At 29.5% G+C, this 17,429-nt stretch overlaps 1 protein-coding gene across 4 annotated transcripts; it reads right to left on the bottom strand.

Moving 5' to 3' along the window:
- Positions 1-6,419: 6,419 nt before the first annotated feature.
- Positions 6,420-14,119, bottom strand: LOC115721274 (MADS-box protein SVP). 4 transcript variants are annotated; one of them, XM_030650540.2, is made up of 9 exons: positions 13,906-14,119; positions 13,581-13,805; positions 12,049-12,133; positions 10,110-10,165; positions 9,918-10,017; positions 9,753-9,794; positions 8,274-8,312; positions 7,410-7,543; positions 6,420-6,879 (listed from the first exon to the last, which is right to left on the bottom strand). In XM_030650540.2, the coding sequence occupies exons 2-9, from the start codon at positions 13,760-13,762 to the stop codon at positions 6,855-6,857; spliced, it is 663 nt and encodes a 220-aa protein (XP_030506400.2). In that variant the 5' UTR covers positions 13,763-13,805; positions 13,906-14,119; the 3' UTR covers positions 6,420-6,854. The 4 variants fall into 4 exon arrangements, with proteins under 4 accessions (XP_030506400.2, XP_030506401.2, XP_030506402.2 ...); XM_030650541.2 differs by having other exon boundaries at positions 7,410-7,540; positions 13,906-14,118; XM_030650542.2 differs by having other exon boundaries at positions 10,110-10,159; positions 13,906-14,115.
- Between the last annotated feature and the right edge of the window lie 3,310 nt (positions 14,120-17,429).

Below are 17,429 nucleotides of genomic sequence, written 5' to 3'. Positions count from 1 at the left end.
TTGGATCCTATCCACCCCTAGTGGTATTCCTAGTATTTTATGTAGATGATATCTTATTCATTAGAAATAATATTAGAATATTGTCAGACATGAAAGGATGAGTAAGAACTCAAATTCATATAAAGAATTTGGGTGTAACAAATAATGTTCTTGGTATTCAAGTTATTAAAAACTGAAAGAACAAATTTCTTGATCTCACGCAAGCAACTTACGTTGATAAGATGCAGCAATCCCTGATGGATTCTATCTTCCCCAAATCCACCTTAATCCTGTCTTTGCTAACAATGTGCCCAAGAAAAGACATCTGAGATAGCTAGAATTTGTACTTCTTGAATTTGTCATACAACTTATATTCTCGAAGCCATTGTAAAACCATTTGGAGATGTTACTCATGTTCCTTTTTGGATTGAGAATACACAAGGATGTCGTCGATAAATACAGTAACACAAATATTGAGGAAATATTGAGGAAATCCTTGAATACTCTATTCATCAGGTCCATAAAAGCTGCGGGAGCATTGGTTAGTCCAAATGACATAACCAGAAATTTATAATATCCATACCTAGTGCGGAAAGCTATCTTTGGAATGTTCTCCTCTCGGATTCTCAACTGATGATAGCCCGATCGGAGATCAATCTTTGAAAAGAACGTCTTACCCTGAAGTTGATCGAAAAGATCGTCGATCCTAGGTGAAGGATGTTTATTCTTGATTGTCAATTTATTCAATTCTCGGTAGTCAATGCACATCCGCAAAGACCCATCTTTCTTCTTGACAAACAGTGCAGGAGCTCCCCAGGGTGACACACTAGGTCGTGAAAACCCTATGTCAAGCAACCCCTGGAGTTGAATTTTCAGTTCTTTAAGTTCTGCTGGAGCCATTCTATAAGGGGCCTTAGAAACCGGTTCTGCTCCAGGTGCTAAGTCAATGACAAAATCAATTTCTCTCTGCGGTGGTAAACCCAGAAGTTCTTCAGGAAAAACATCTAGAAATTCCTGAACCACCTTGATGTCTTCTGGGCGATCAGACTCAGGCCGAGTGGTATCCAATACCACGGCCAGAAATCCTTGACATCCCTCTCGTAACGATTCCATGGCTGTTAATACAGAGATTACTGGGATCCGAGATCTCTGAACTAATCCAACAAAAACAAACAGTTCTTCGCCTTCAGGTCGGAAGATTACCATCTTCCTCTTACAATCAATACTGGCTAAGTACTTGGACAAGAAATCCATTCCCAGCATAATATCAAAATCTGCTAAATCCATCTCTATTAAGTTAGCACTCAACTCCCTATCCTCAATTCTGATCCGCCAGGCAATAGGGTTCCAAACCCTGATTCATAACTATTGTGCGGTCTACCTAATTTACTAAAAATTTTGGCTGACACATAGGAATGAGTGGCCCCAGAGTCAAATAACACAGAGAAGTAAGAGTTATTTACTGAGAGCTGACCTGTTACCACTGAAGGGTTGGCTTCTGCATCAGCCTGAGTTATCGTGAAAACCCTTGCTGGAGTAGGTTTTGCTGCAGTCTTCTGTACTTCAGGTTTGAGTTGGGGGCAATCCTACTTATATTGTCCTGGCATACCACACTGGAATCACCCCTGCCCTTTACACTCTCCCAGATGATGCTTCTTACAGCTGGGGCACTCTGGGTAAGTGTATCGGGTTTCGGAGCTACCCTGACGATTGCCTCGACCCTAGTTCCCTTGAAACCTCCAATTCTGACCTGAACCACTAGATGCAGTAGGTACCTTTCTTTTGTGATCAGTGGCCGATCCACTAACTCCCCTTCTAAAGCCTGATGTAGGAGGAGTAGGAGCCCTACCAACAACCAGAGTCCCTCGAGACTCTAAGGTGCACTCCACTGCGCCCTCAGCTCGCAGCACCTTACCCACCATATCAGCGTAGGTGGTGTTGTCATCAGTAGTGATCATTAAGTCATGTCTTATTTTTGAGTTCAGCCCATCTAGATACTTCTCTTTCTTACTAAAATCAATTGGCACGATTCCCGAGGCCAATCTTGCCAAACGGTCAAACTGAGTTGTGTATTCAGTAACACTCATGTTTTCCTTCTGAGTTAGCTGGGTGAATTCTTTTCTTTTTGCGCTTCTAACTGCCTCATTGTAATACTTTGCATTAAACAGTTCTTGGAACTTTTCCCAAGTCATCGTTGTAACATCCTGAGTCAGGGACACCATGTCTTACCATACCAGAGCGTCTTCTTGAAATTGGAAGGTGGCACAGGCCACCCTATCATTGTCGATGACGCCCATAAAATTCAGATTCTGGTAATCACTGTTAGCCACTGCTCGACTTTCATAACATCAGGACCTCCTAGGAAAATTGGAGGTGCCTGCTTACGGAACATTTCATATAGGGGTTCCATTCAGTTCACTGCAGATACAGGTCCTGCCTGCACAATAGGGGCAAGAGCTACTGGTATTTTTGGAGCAGGGATTGCGGGAGCACCCTGCTGTCTCATACGCTAGATCTCTTCATCTTGTTCATTAATCCTGGCTTGCATTTTTGCAAATGTGCTTTCCAAATCCTGGGCAGCTTTGGTAGCCTGTGGCGGGTTAGCATCACCCCGGCTACGTGCCCTGCCTCTAGGACCTTTACCTCGGCCCATACTTAGCTCATGCAATGAGAGTGGTTAGCAGATACATTTCAGACCCTGGCCCAGAACATTGGGAAGCATTGAAATGGATAATGAAGTAATTAAAAGGTACTTTGTGTTGGGTTTTATGCCCTAAATAAAACTCATTTCAATATAATCAGATTTACTTATTAATATAGATCAGAAATAACATTTAATGTTGCATGGTTCACATGATTTATTTCATGATTATATGTACATAATGTATAAATTCATCTGAAACCCTTTTCACATACTTGATCCTGTTTATTGTGTCGTCAACACATTGGAAAGTAAACATGACTATGTGAATAAAGTTTCCTAGATTTATCAGACATAGGGTTTTACTGATATGATAATCTACAACAGAGTTTACTTGCATTTGGAGAAGTGCTATGTTCTTTCCAGAGCATTGGTTAAAGTAAAGCTCAGGTTGGATGCATGGAGTATGCATCGGAAGGGACCGATATTGAACTTTGACTTAGATTTATTAAACTTACCGTAATATCTATTCAAGTCAATATCGCCTAGTTGATCCTAGATCAAATGTTCTTAATCCTGTTATGATTAGGCTCAATCTTGAAAGGCTATTCGTGTTCTTTGATTTGTTAGTTAAGCCTACTTTTAGGTCAGGGTGATACGTACATTTTGGGAACACGGTAGTGCAATTGAGTGGGAGCGCTAGCATAAACATGGAATCTATAGCTTCTATTTGGCGAATAGTAAGCAAAGGATGATCTCCTTCGAGCTTGACCAAACGAACATAACTGGTGGAGTACTCATTTCACATAAGCTGAAATATCATTTATACGGGGTCAAGTGTTTTAAGGAATAAATACATTGTAGGGTGTAACGGTAATTTAATCCCTTTACAGTGTAGATCATTCATATAGAGGATCATTGATCACATTAGGATTATAACAATGGATAACTAATGATGCGTCTATATGGTGGAACATATAGAGCATTCTATATAACTGAGAGTGCAATTCTAAGTTCTATGCGTGGATTCAACGAAGAATTAATAAGTTAGTGAATTTTAGTAATAAATTCTTGATCTACTTATTGGAAGCTCGGTTATGTAGACCCATGGTCCCCGCAGTAGTTGAGATAATATTGTTTGTAAGACTCATATAATTGGTTTTGATTAATCAATTATAATTCTCAAATTAGACTACGTCTATTTGTGAATTTTTCACTAAGTAAGGGCGAAATTGTAAAGAAAGAGTTAATAGGGGCATATTTGTTAATTATGATACTTTGTATGGTTCAATTAATAAATATGATAAATGACAATATTATTTAATAATTATTTATAGTTATTAAATAGTTAGGATTGGCATTTAAATGGTTGAATTAGAAAATTGGCGTTTTTGAGAAAATCAGATGCAGAAAAGATAAAACTGCAAAATTGTAAAAAGTAAGGCCCAAATCCACTAATATAGGGCCGACCACTTTTGTAGGAAATTTAAACTGATATTTTCATTATTTTAATGCCAAATAATTCAAACCTAACCCTAGTGGAATGCTATAAATAGATAGTGAAGGCTTCAGGAAAATTACACTTTTCTTCTGACACTTCTGATTCAGAAAAAACTGAGCCTCTCTCTCTCTCCCTATCTTTGGCCGAACCCACTCTCTCTTTCTTCTTCCTTAAATTTCGAAATTCTTAGTGTATGAGTAGTGCCCACACACAGCAAGTGATACCTCAATCATAGTGAGGAAGATCGTGAAGAAAGACTTTCAGCAAGAAGGAGTTTCAGCATCAAAGATTCAGAGAAAGAGATCCAGGTTCAGATATTGATAATGCTCTGCTACAGAAAGGAATCAAGGGCTAGATATCTGAACGGAATGAGTCATTATGTTCCGCTGCACCCAATGTAAGGTTTCCTAAACTTTATATGTGTTTATTTCATCGTTTTAGAAAGTTCATATTTAGGGTGTTAATAAACATACTTGTGAGTAGATCTAAGATCCTGGTAAAATAAATTCCAATACTTTGGACATAGGTATTGTGTTCAGTAAGGAGAACCAGTACACGAAAGAAATAATTGGTTTTGTGGACTCAGATTTTACAGTAAACCTATACACTAGAAGAAGCCTAACAGGGTTTGTGTTCACTGCTATTGGGGGCTGCATCAGCTGGAAATCTAACCTATAGAAAGTGATAGCCTTATCATCAACGAAAGCTGAATACATGGCTGCTACAGAAGCCATCAAGGAGGCTATATGGCTTAAGGGGCTGACAGAGGAATTATGTTTCAAATATGAGGATATCACAATTTATTGTGACAATTAAAATGCTTTACATCTCATGAAAAATCCAATATTTCATGTGAGGTCAAAGCACATTGATATCAAGTTACACTTCATAAGGGATATTGTGTCATCCAAGAAGGTGCAAGTGAAGAAAATAAGCACACATGATAACCCTGCAGATATTTTCACTAAAAGTGTAACTAGAGACAAGTTTAGGCACTGTCTAAACTTGTTGAGCATTCAGGACATTTAATTCCCTCACTCATTTATTTTGGATCAGTGTTTAAGTGAGTCTAATCAGGTAGAATTGTTGGTATTAAACTCACTTAACCTATCAAGTCATTATGTCCATCTATTTGCTCATCAGATGAATTTGAAGAAAGCCGTTGTTATTTATAATAGTTGGCTTTAATACCAACTTAAAGGGGACCCCACCAACAACTATAAATAAGTGTTTCTCTATTCTCAAAAGGAGAGTTCTGAGTTCTAATCTCCAAAGCTCATACTTTAGATTCATTTGAGAGAGAGAGTCCAAGATCATAGTGAGTGTGTGTAGAGGGATGTAAAAGAGAGTATCACTCTTGAACAGATTTTCCTCAAAGTGAGGCATTTGTTTGTAATACTTTACTGTGTTGAGCTGTAATCTTGGGCTCATTCTATTGTGTACTACTGACTATTCTTATTCAATAAAGATCCATCATTCATTTATTATCAAGCTAAGTTTTCTTTGTCTAATTTTCAATTAAGTTCAAGTTTTAGTTTTGTGATTGATTTTAGTTTTGAATTGTGTTTCTTGGACATTGTTACTGTTGTAATAACCTATTTTGAGGGTGAAGATTCACCACATTAACAAATGATTTAAAATAAATAAATAAATAAATAAAATAAAGGAACTAATAATACTTTATCAAATTTGGGAGCTTGTACTCTTGTAAAAAAACACAATTTATTTTTTCAATTTTAGATGTATTTTTCATCATTTTCTTTTTCACTTCATATAACCTTAATTCCAACAATAAGTTTAAGGCCAGAAAAAATACAATTGCCTTGGCCAATTCACATAGAAAACATACATAATGTGAAGTTTTTCATTATTATTTCTTTTTAATTTTATGTTATTGGTGGATGGGAATTCAATTTTTATTTTTTCTAATCAAAGGAATTCAAACTTAGAACCACAGAAAATAGATTTCATACATATTAGTCTATATAGAAGCTATATATAGCTATAGAGCTGTATAAAAAAAAGTCAACTTTTTGTAATAAATTAACAGAATAGAAAGAATGCCCTAGCTAACAATACATATAGTGACTATACTCCAAATTAACTTAACCTCTTACTAAACATTATCCCATTTTATGTGCTTAAACAAATTTGTGATGAATTCATGAGTTTCAATAATTAGAACAGATCCTATCCTATGTTTCCCAAGAAAATGTCAGTTTTTGGTGTTAGATCTTTTTCCCACTAAAAATATGATCACAGAAGAGTAGTTGAACCTTACATCAGTAAAAGAAAATATATGATCAATAAACTAATAATAAATTATTTATTGCAAACAATAAGGTTCATGATCATCATATTATTACATGATGATCTTTTACCTAGGTTCGTTGTAGAGTTTTTGTACAGACCTAGAAAATTATATGTAAACGAATAATTAATATATAAGAGAGTATTAGTGTATATATATATATAAAGTTGTTATGATAATGTTCTCTCTAGAAACTAATACTACTAATAATCAATAATAAGTACTACTAAAACAGTTTTAATAACCTTCCCACAATTTTATAACTTAATTGATAAAAAAATAGTCTCTCTCTCTCTCTCTCTCTCTCTCTCTCTCTCTCTCTCTCTCTCTCTCTCTCTCTCTCTCTCTCTCTCTCTCTCTCTCTCTCTAATTTATGTACTGAATCAAACGTAGCCACTTTAAACTCTTCACACACATGCATCTCAGCTTGACTCAGGGAATGGTAAGCTGCAAAAAATAGCTAACATTATATTATTACCAGAACAGCTTTGAATATTATTATCTACACATATCAAATTGATCAAACAATTCCAAATAAGTATATATCAATAAAGTCTTAATTAAATTACAACAATATTTATTTACACATAACAAAGTGTATCAAATACTAGTCATTTGTAATTAGTATTTTTAGGTGGTTTGTATGAATATTGTATGTAAAAAATATACGTAATATGTAATTTGAGTGTTTTTCAATTATTATTAAATATATATACAAATATAATGTATCATTTCTAAACATAATATAAAAAAAATGTTAGTTTTCTCTTTTTATAATTAATATTATTATTTTTGGTCTTATAAATTTAATTTCTTACTAGTTACTACTTTTCTGATACACTTAAACAAAATATTTAAGGTTGGCTGAGGTTAATTAGCAATATTCATATATTGATGTGAATCATATATTGGAGCTAATAATAGAATTAGCTATATTTATATATGTCAGATTATATGTATATATATATATAGATTACCCCAATTTAAGAGTAGTGTCGGAGCTATCAAGATCTTCAGGATTGGAAATAGCAGTGATTGATTCACATGATTCCCCTTGTTCTAATATTTCTACATCTATTATTGGAACTACACCACTTGTACCTGCCATCTGCTGAGAATATCCATCGTAAACAATAATTAAACACCCACATATACCTATAAATAATATAATTTTAATTAAGAAACCAAAAAAATAATATGGACTAGGTTGAGAAATGGAGACAGGATGCAACGGGACTAAAAAGAGTAGCTCATGCATTTTATATATATATAGTGTTCCAATCAAATTTGAAGGTGTCTAGACAGCAAATTAACCGAGAGGAGAAATATTCATAGTGGCATTCAATGCTTGTACATATGCGATTTGGAGATAAGACTCATCTCAAAACCAATTGGCAATGGGAAGAGTAGCTCATTCCTCTTATATATTATATTATCTTTCTACACATTAGCAATGTGGGACTCTCTAACAAATATAATGAAAGTAGTAGAATTAATAGTTTAGCTGCTATTAAACAAATAAGGTATATAAAGATAGAATATGGTTTGAGATCATTGTAATTGTATAGGAGGGAAGTGATCTGTTGAACTAGTGGAACATTGATCTACAGTTTTGTTTATGGAATATAAATGGCTTATTTACTCCGAAAAGAAATTAAATTAAATAATATGAAGCTATTTATATTATATATGTTCGATGATATAATGATCAGGGTTCTGGTCAAAACCTAAGTTATAATTAACAAAACATAAGATGTAATGTAACCAATTATAAGCACAGAAGCAATATACAATAAAAGAGTAAATAAAAAAATTCATATGATTAATATAAATTAAATTACCTGTTGCAAATGCTTGTTTTCTTCAGAAAGCAGAACTCCCTTCATATTAGAATAACATTTATAAATAAATCAGTCTTGCGTTATGGTAATTAAACATTAAAAAAAAATCCATTAATTTTCACACAATAGAAAATTTATATAATGTTTTGAAGAAATTGTAAAGAGTGACGTATAACAAACAATACATAATTCTATATTATAATTAAAGTCATAAAAGTTCATAACAATCAACACTTAATTTCATATCAAAGTCATGAAAAATTACTAGTTATAAATCTAAAAAGCATATAAACTAATAAACTCATTAAATTTCCAAATAGTTATCATTTATTATCACCATTGTTGGGACTTTTTGAAAAGTATTCAAATTATATAGGTAGACTATCATCATTTTCATATTCCCTCCTTCAATTTAGGGTTTCATTCATCTTATCTATATTTTATTCAATAAAATCTGCTTTAAAAAAAAAAAGTCCAAACTAAAGTTCTCAAATTATTTAAAATTACTCAAGTTAGCAAACAAGAAATATAATCTAACACACAAATAAGTTGAGGCGTGCGCCTTAGTACGCCTCTCACCAAAGGCGCGCATAAGGTGTATGCCTCAATGGCAACAAAACTGTATCGCCTTGTGGTGTGCGCCTCGACCGATTTTGAAAACCATAGCTAGCATATAATTACTATTATTTATCATATTCTCTAAAACTCACAAAATATTGGCAAAGCATATATTTGTTTGTTTGGCGCATTTCTTTGTTCACAAGCTTATAACAAAACCAATTTATATAGCTTCTTATTATCACCAGTAATATCCATATTATCTATGTCTATAATAATAAGTATATATACATATAAGAATTTTTTGGTTGAGTATCACTTTTGTCCCTAACATAGAATATTTTCTGTTTTCGGCACCTAGAAAAATTATATTTTAATGCTTTTTTATTATATAACGATGTACACTATAGTTATATTATGCATTTGGCATATTTTCGAGAAATTTTGAATAATTTACCGCATCAAAAATTAAGTTTAAAATAATTAGTTGCATGCATACAACTAACTATTTAAATCGTATTTTTGATATCATAAATTATTCAAAATTTATTGAAAATAGACAAAAACAAAACAAAACAAAAAAATCTACCATAACTATAATATACTCCTTTCTATTGAAGAAAATTGTTGTTATTAATTTTTCTATATTCTAAAAATAGGTATGCCCTACGGTAAAAGTAATGTTCTTACCTCAAAAATTTCAAATACATATAAATACACATGCAAAGAATGAACTATATTAAAAGTGATAATAATGAACTATAAAATCAAATCATATATGGTAGTCAAGCAAATCAAATTACAATATATATTAATATATATAGATATATAGATATATATAATACATTTTTTTGGTAACAATAGATATATATAATTAATACAATGATAATATCTTTTTTGTTCCAAAGTTTAGCACCTGACCTTCCTCTTAAGAGAATCAATTTCATGAATAAACTTATTATCCTGAAGCAAAAATAATGTTAAGAAAAAAATAATGTCAGTCAAAAATTATTATAATAAACACACAATTATTTGTATTAAAAATGAATTAGAAATTAAAAGAAAAGGCATGCATGGAATAAAAACCTTAGTTTCTATAACACGTTCCAAGCCTGTCTCAATCATTTTCTCTAGTCTCTTTAACTCTTCAAGGCTTAGGTTTTCCAGTTTTTCACCCTTCAAATGCCTGCATTAATACATTATAAATTATATATATATATATATATTGAATTAAGCATTTAATAATAACAGTATAAATAATTAATAATAATATAATACCTTATTTCCATTGTCTTCTCTGCAATTTCCCTAGTCAACAGGGCGTGTCTCTTTTTCTCGCACCAAAAAAGAACAATGCTAATTATTTATAAAATTAATTAAATCTTTTACTGATTCATTTAATTATATAATTTGTGAGATTAATTCTCCAAATTATATAAATATATATATATTTATACCATCAGCAGTTAATCTTAACTAACTAATTCAAGATCTTTCCTTTATTATTGGAAAGTAGTTATATATACAGTTATGTAAGTAGTTATGTTGGTTAGAGAGATTTAAAGTAGTAAGATTCTTTTGAGTGAGGGGTTTTGGAGTACATTCTAAATTGTTATGTGTTGTTATAAGAGAGTCTATATATATATATATATAAATATTATGGTTTTTCTTTACTTTGTTTCATGGCTTTATTAATTAGTTTGTTCTTGTATTTCTGGTTTATTATTTGAATTGCTGGTTTCAGTTCTTAATTGCAGATTATTAATTTGACAGTCTTAGTGATAGTAATTATTAATTATAAGTACTATTAAGCAAATTTAAAAATTATAATAAGGAGTTAATTAAGAACCAAATTTGATTTTGATGTATGTGCATGCACTTATAATATATTTATATATAAACTTCATAGCATGAATTGGGTTGAATATCAACCCTAGCCCTTTTAATATTATTCACAAATAAAAAATGTGAACTCCCCATATCCACAAATTGCACATACTTGTAGTTTATTCATATATTATTATTATATTTTCTAAAAGTTTTGTTACTCATAAAAATAAGTATATTCTCCAAGAGAAAAGAGATCCAATATTCCATTCATTTTATAATACGTACTAGATATGTTAAGAAAAATAGTTCTTTTCTCTATAAATATATAGTTATTAATTACTTGGCAAAATAGTTCTTTTATTTATTTATTTATTTATTAATATTATTTGTAAAATAGTATTTGATTGAGATTTTATTACAATAAAAGAAAATTAAGATGCATTACAATTCTATTGTAAAAATAATACAAAGATTAAAATAAGAGGTTGATTAAATATATGTTACAATATACATATATATATAAGAAAAATACATCATATGTAATATAATACATATATATTATATAACAAAAGAAGAATATATATGTATATGCACTCACTCACAATCTTAAGTATTGTAGATTAGTGAGGATCACTATGACTAGAACAAGGTATTAAACTTTTGTCCAAAAGCTTATTTTCCCTATCTCTAAGCATTGAGATCACTTTCATAAAAATAGCTTTGGGAATTATCAAGTCTTAGAGTTTTCTAACAATTAATGTGCTTTTTTGATAGAAAACTTCTCATACCAATATAAGCATTTTAGACCTCTTTATATAGTGTTTAGGATATCACTATTTGAAATTCAAATTCATAACTCCATGGATGTTATGGACTCAAATGTAACTCATGCACACACCATAACTCTTATAGCATTAGTAATTTTAAATTAAAATGTGTAACACACTTAATATTGGTGATAATATTGGTGATGTGTAACAAGTAACTTCCCCAAATGTTATAAAAAAACTGACAATTAATATATATATTGTCATATATGTTACAATATTATTAGTTTATTACACATATTAAATCTATATATTATATTCTTATACATAATATAACAGTATTTCCAACACTACACACTTTGACATTATCCAATCTTAAATACTATATGTTTTGTAAAAAATTATTAAAAGAAAAGAAAAAAAAAACATTTTATTATAAAAAAAGATCTACTTTCACAAACCACCCTTCTTCTAATTCATATAAAACAACAACATGGTTTTATATGTGTAAAATTAGAAAGAAAGAAAAAGTAAGAACATTATTTCCCATCCTTGAATTAATTAATATATTATTACAAAAATGTAACTAAATATTTGTGTATTACTATATATGTTATTACCTGAAGCTCATCAAAAGATGGTTGCCTCGACTTTTCAGGATAATGATCTGATTGCAAACTATGTCGTTTAATCACTTGCTGCATACTTTAAACAACAAAGAATATACACAAAATTAAATGTCACACACATATATATATACACACTCAAATAGCAATATAAAGAAAATGAAGACATGCAAAGCTGAAAAAGAAACCCTTTTTTATATATGTTTGTACTGATCAATATAATTGATCCTTTGAAATGCCTGAATGAAAATGTTGAATATGATAGCATTTTTTTAAGACATATTTAGTTTATTTTTAGGTGAGAAATTGACAAAATTTTCATGAAATATAGAATGTATAGTTAGAAAATTAAGCAACTACTCATCATGAATTATGTAAGTATACACTAGTACATACATGTATTGTATATAATAAGTAATTAACACATTAAACATATTCAAATTAATGCTGAAATTATAAATATATATATTATAATTCGTGATTAGTATCTCAAGATAACCAAACTAAAAGCTGCATAAAATATATATTTGTAATGTATATATTATATCCTCAATACACTGATGATATACATATACAAAATTAGGGACACGATCCCGTGATGTATTTTCACGGAATGTATTCTGTGGTACATTAGATAGGCCTCGGGGTACATTAAATGAGTGTCAGGATACGTTTCTACTTTTTAACCATAATTACCTCTAGATCAATCTCAACCGTCAGATCAAATAAATCCCTTATCTGACGGCTATCGTACATTACGGAATGCATTCCGTGAAAGTACAATCACGGGACAAAATCATATCCCTCTCTATCCCCAAATATAAAATATCTGAAAGCTAACTGTCAAATCAATTGCAATGTCACCATTTTAATGCAATTAACAGCAATAAATTAACAATAAATAATTACTAATTTTGATAACAATATCAGTCCATAAACTCTAAGAAAATAAATGTAAAAAAACTTATAAATATAGACTTATATCAAATAAGCATAACATATCCATTATAGAGCCAAACATTATTACAATATTATTAAGTTATTAAGTTAAACATTACAATATTTACCTATAATAAATCATAGTACTATATACTGTAGTACTAAAATTTCCATTTTATAAAAGTTATTGTCTCATCTCATATAAATCCTTTTTTTTTTTTTTGCTGAAGTACATGTAATAATATCTCATCTCATATAGACAAAAAGAAAAACTAAATATACATATATATTTTCCCAAGTATATATACATAAATGTAAATTAAGTAATATACAAAAAAATATTCTTTAAAATAATAACAGAAAAAGAATATATATATATACATATCAGAAGTGCTGAGCCATACGTACATGTACTATCAAAACTTACATATATATCTATAAATAAATATATATATAGAAAATATAAAGCTTATTTTCCAGTACAATACAATTTTATATATTAAGAAATTATTAGATAAAACTCCATTATATTCCAAAAAAAAAAGCTTAGACTAAATTAAACTAACAAAATCTATATATATAATTACCTTGAGCTGGAATATTCATAGAGTTTACCAGTGGAAGAAAAAACAATGAGAGCAAGTTGAGCATCGCATAGAGTGGAAAGTTCTTGAGCTTTCTTGAAAAGCCCTCTTCTTCTCTTTGAAAATGTTACTTGTCTTGCTGTTATGTTATCTATTTTCTTTATCTCTATTTTCTGCCGAGTCATTTTCCTAAACCCCAAAAAAAAAATTTAATCTTTTTCTTTCCCCCTAAAAAAAAAAGACATGAAATTGTTAATTTTAGCAAGATCCAAAAAAAAGCATTGATGAAGGAAGGAAGATGTGATGAAATTGGATTTAAAGATTTTACCTTTTTTTGATTTTTTGATTTTTTTTTGTTGTTGTTGAAGGGTTTGACAAGACTAGAGTTGTGAGTATTTGCTTTTAATATTTGGAACTGACACTTTGCAAAAACCCAGATTCAAAGTCACCAATGGTTTGAGAGAGAGAAAGAGAAAGAGGAAAGAGATAAGAAAACATAGGAAAAATACTTTGTTTAAGAAAACACTTGGATTCCTTTTTTGGCCAAACAAAGTTGGTTGCTTGCTTCGAGTTAGATATTTTGTTAGTCCTTCAACTATACTCCTCTCTCTAACTTCACTCCCTAAATTCTAGTTTATTTCTTTTTTAGTCCCTAAACTTTACCTATTACGATTTTGAGATATAATGATATTAAACCTTAAATCTTTCCCCTTAAAAGAAAAAACAAAATTAAAGGGGTATATAATAGTTTACAAAGCTAAAAGACACTAAGTTGTTGTATGTAAATATCGGTTATCCCATAATTTAATTTAATAATTATTATAAATATTAGCACTAACAATTTTGTTTGAATAAAGAATTTCCATTTAAAAAAAATCACCCTACGATCTTAAAACTTTTATATTTTAATAATTAGGTTTTGAGTGATTTGCAGCATAAATAACTAAGTTTAATTCCCAATTACAAATAAATACCTAAGTTTAATTTTTGGCGGTAATAATACATAAGTTATATTTTTGTATAAAAAGATTCTTACTTTTAGTCACGACAAAATTTGTGATTAAAAGTAAAAAAGTTGTGACTAATTATAAAACATTATTTTTATGTTATGACTAAAATGTCCGTGGCTAAAGGTATTAGTCACAAAATTACAATTTATTTTGTTGTGACTAAATGTGTGTTTAGTCACAATACTTGATGTGACTAAAACTAAATTAGTGACAACTTGTAACTAAATGATATATTTTAGTCACAAGTAATATTTTATTGTGATTAAAAGTCACATTTAGTCACAAAAAAATTATATTGTGACTAAAAGGTTATCACTAAAAGTAACTATTTTTTGTAGTGGTAACTAGAATTAGTTTTCGAGTTTATTGAAAGAAAATTTAGAAGTAACAGATACTATATGTTTCCATTCATACCTAATAACTTAAAATTTAAGTCTTACATGTGCTTTGTTTAATATACTAACAAAGTCGCCGATATGTACTGATAAAACTAAACGAAAATTATAATTTTATTAAAATTGGGTACTTATGTCTTTAGAAAAATCATTGAATTTATATCAATCACAAACTCAAAATTTAAATACTTATGTCATAAATATCTATTTTTAAAGAGATATTTGCGGCGAAATCCCTTTATGTTTTAATTTTTATATACTTAACTCTCTTATCTTTTTTTATGGCAAAACCCCGTTAAGTTTACTTTTCTTTGCAAATTTAAGGTGTCAGTTAGAAATTACTGTTAAATTCCAACTGAATTACTACTGTATCGATTTTGATATTTTACTGTTACATTTACACAAGTGTATACAGTGGTCATCCAGTTGATATTTAATAGTAATATTTAACTAGCGTGTCAAATTTACAAAGAGAAATAAATTTAACGCAGTTTTGCCACAAAAATAAAATAAAAAAAGACTAAGTATATAAAAATTAAAATATAAAGAGATTTCTCCACAAATTACTCATTTTAAAATGACATAAATATAGACACGCGCAACGCGCATAGGTTCAACTAGTAACATTAGTTTAGAAAAATTGGGTGCAAGTTCAAAAGGAATATATTTCCAGTATATTATTTGTTTGAATTTTTTTAATAATAAATATTTTTGAAATAAAATTACCTTTATTTTTATATATATATATCTATCTATTCTATATAAAGTGTGCCTATATAACTAAAATTCTTGGTTTTTGAGAAATTTATGGGTGACTTTTAATTTTTATTTAATAAAATAATAAAATATTATTTATATATAATAAAATAATAATAAAACAAATCTCATTAATATTTGAACTGATATTTGAGTGACTTTTAATTTTTATTTAATAAAATAATAAAATATTGTTTATATATAATAAAATAATAATAAAACAAATTCCATTAATATTTGAACTGATATTTGATGCTAAATATTCGAGAATCACAACACATTTAAAAAAAAAAAAAACAACCCGGGATTTGATACTCTGAGACTCTCAATTAAAAAAAGAAAAAAAAGTAATATGCTCATCAAATTTGTATTTATTTTTAAACATGGTGAAAAAATGAATTATCTTTCATATTATTCAACAGAGTAAAACAAGTTTTATATTGGTTTACTATTCAACAACCTTGTCAAGAATTCTTGTAAGTTGTAACCACAAAATTGCCAGGTCAAACCAACACTTTCATTGCAATATTCACAGACTAACTACAAAATTATTTCATAGCATTTACAGAACCGCACACCCCCAATCATCTTTAATATGGACGTATCAGAAGCCAGATCATTAACCTAAATTGGTTAGTTCTATTATGTTTTGGAACAAATCGTCTATAATATAAAAAACCCATCATACTTGTATCTTGAAACATTCTTCAGGAACCAAGATTTTAAAACACAATTGTTACCTCCTTAAGGTCAACCCACTCCCAAGTCTCATTTGTTGTATTTATATCATAGACCAAAGCATGCCACCGTAAATAATAAGAAAATCAAACGTGGTTTAAATCTCAAGGCAATAGAGCCTTTTCCGTTAAATCTCAAAGATACATAAATATACAAGATAAAAAAACCAATCTAAGAAGTGGGTGCCACGTTAAAGCTAAGGAAACATTAAGCAACTGTTAGGCTTGTTTTACAATTTATGGTGTTTTAAAAGAACATATCGAAACAAAAACACATAAAAAAACCTCCACATCATTTAATTTTTTTTAAGGTAGTGTTCAACTAGGAGATTTAACGAGTTTCGCCCCTTCGCTAATGGCTTCTAAGAGTTCAAATTCCAATATTGTATAAATCTTCAATTTGTTCTATTTCTTATATTAAATGAAATTTTGCTACTTTTTTTTTTAATTTACAACTTTATTGTTTATATATTATTAGGGACATTCATGGAAATTAGGGTTTCTTTGAAATATACAATTAATGAGCATTACTTTTTGATCATAGTGTATTTTCCATGGCTGAAAACCTCAATAATCTCTATCATTTGATATCAAATAAAATAAAATTATCATGATGTATACATTATGGTTATTTAATGAGTAATTAGTGTGTTGAAATTGTCAAGCTGATATTTAGAATTGTTTATAATTGAATTGTTTCTTTGTCAAAATTAATATTAAGTATATTTATATGTTTATAAGTTTATCTATTTTCTCTTAGATCAATTATGCTCATATAGCAATAGAATCATACTCATATAGACATGTTATTTTCATTTTGTAATTTAGATCTTCTTAGTCATTATTTAGTTCACTTAAACCTTTTCCGATTATCCTAACTGAAGTTTTGTTTCTTTTAAGTACTTCATTACAAAGATCTGTATTACATATATTGTTTATTTTTGACTATGAGGA

Source organism: Cannabis sativa, chromosome 2 (assembly GCF_029168945.1).
Source record: "Cannabis sativa cultivar Pink pepper isolate KNU-18-1 chromosome 2, ASM2916894v1, whole genome shotgun sequence".
NCBI lineage: Eukaryota > Viridiplantae > Streptophyta > Magnoliopsida > Rosales > Cannabaceae > Cannabis > Cannabis sativa.
The sequence above is the reverse complement of the archived record's forward strand: the minus strand, read 5'-3'. Positions and strand labels throughout refer to the sequence as shown.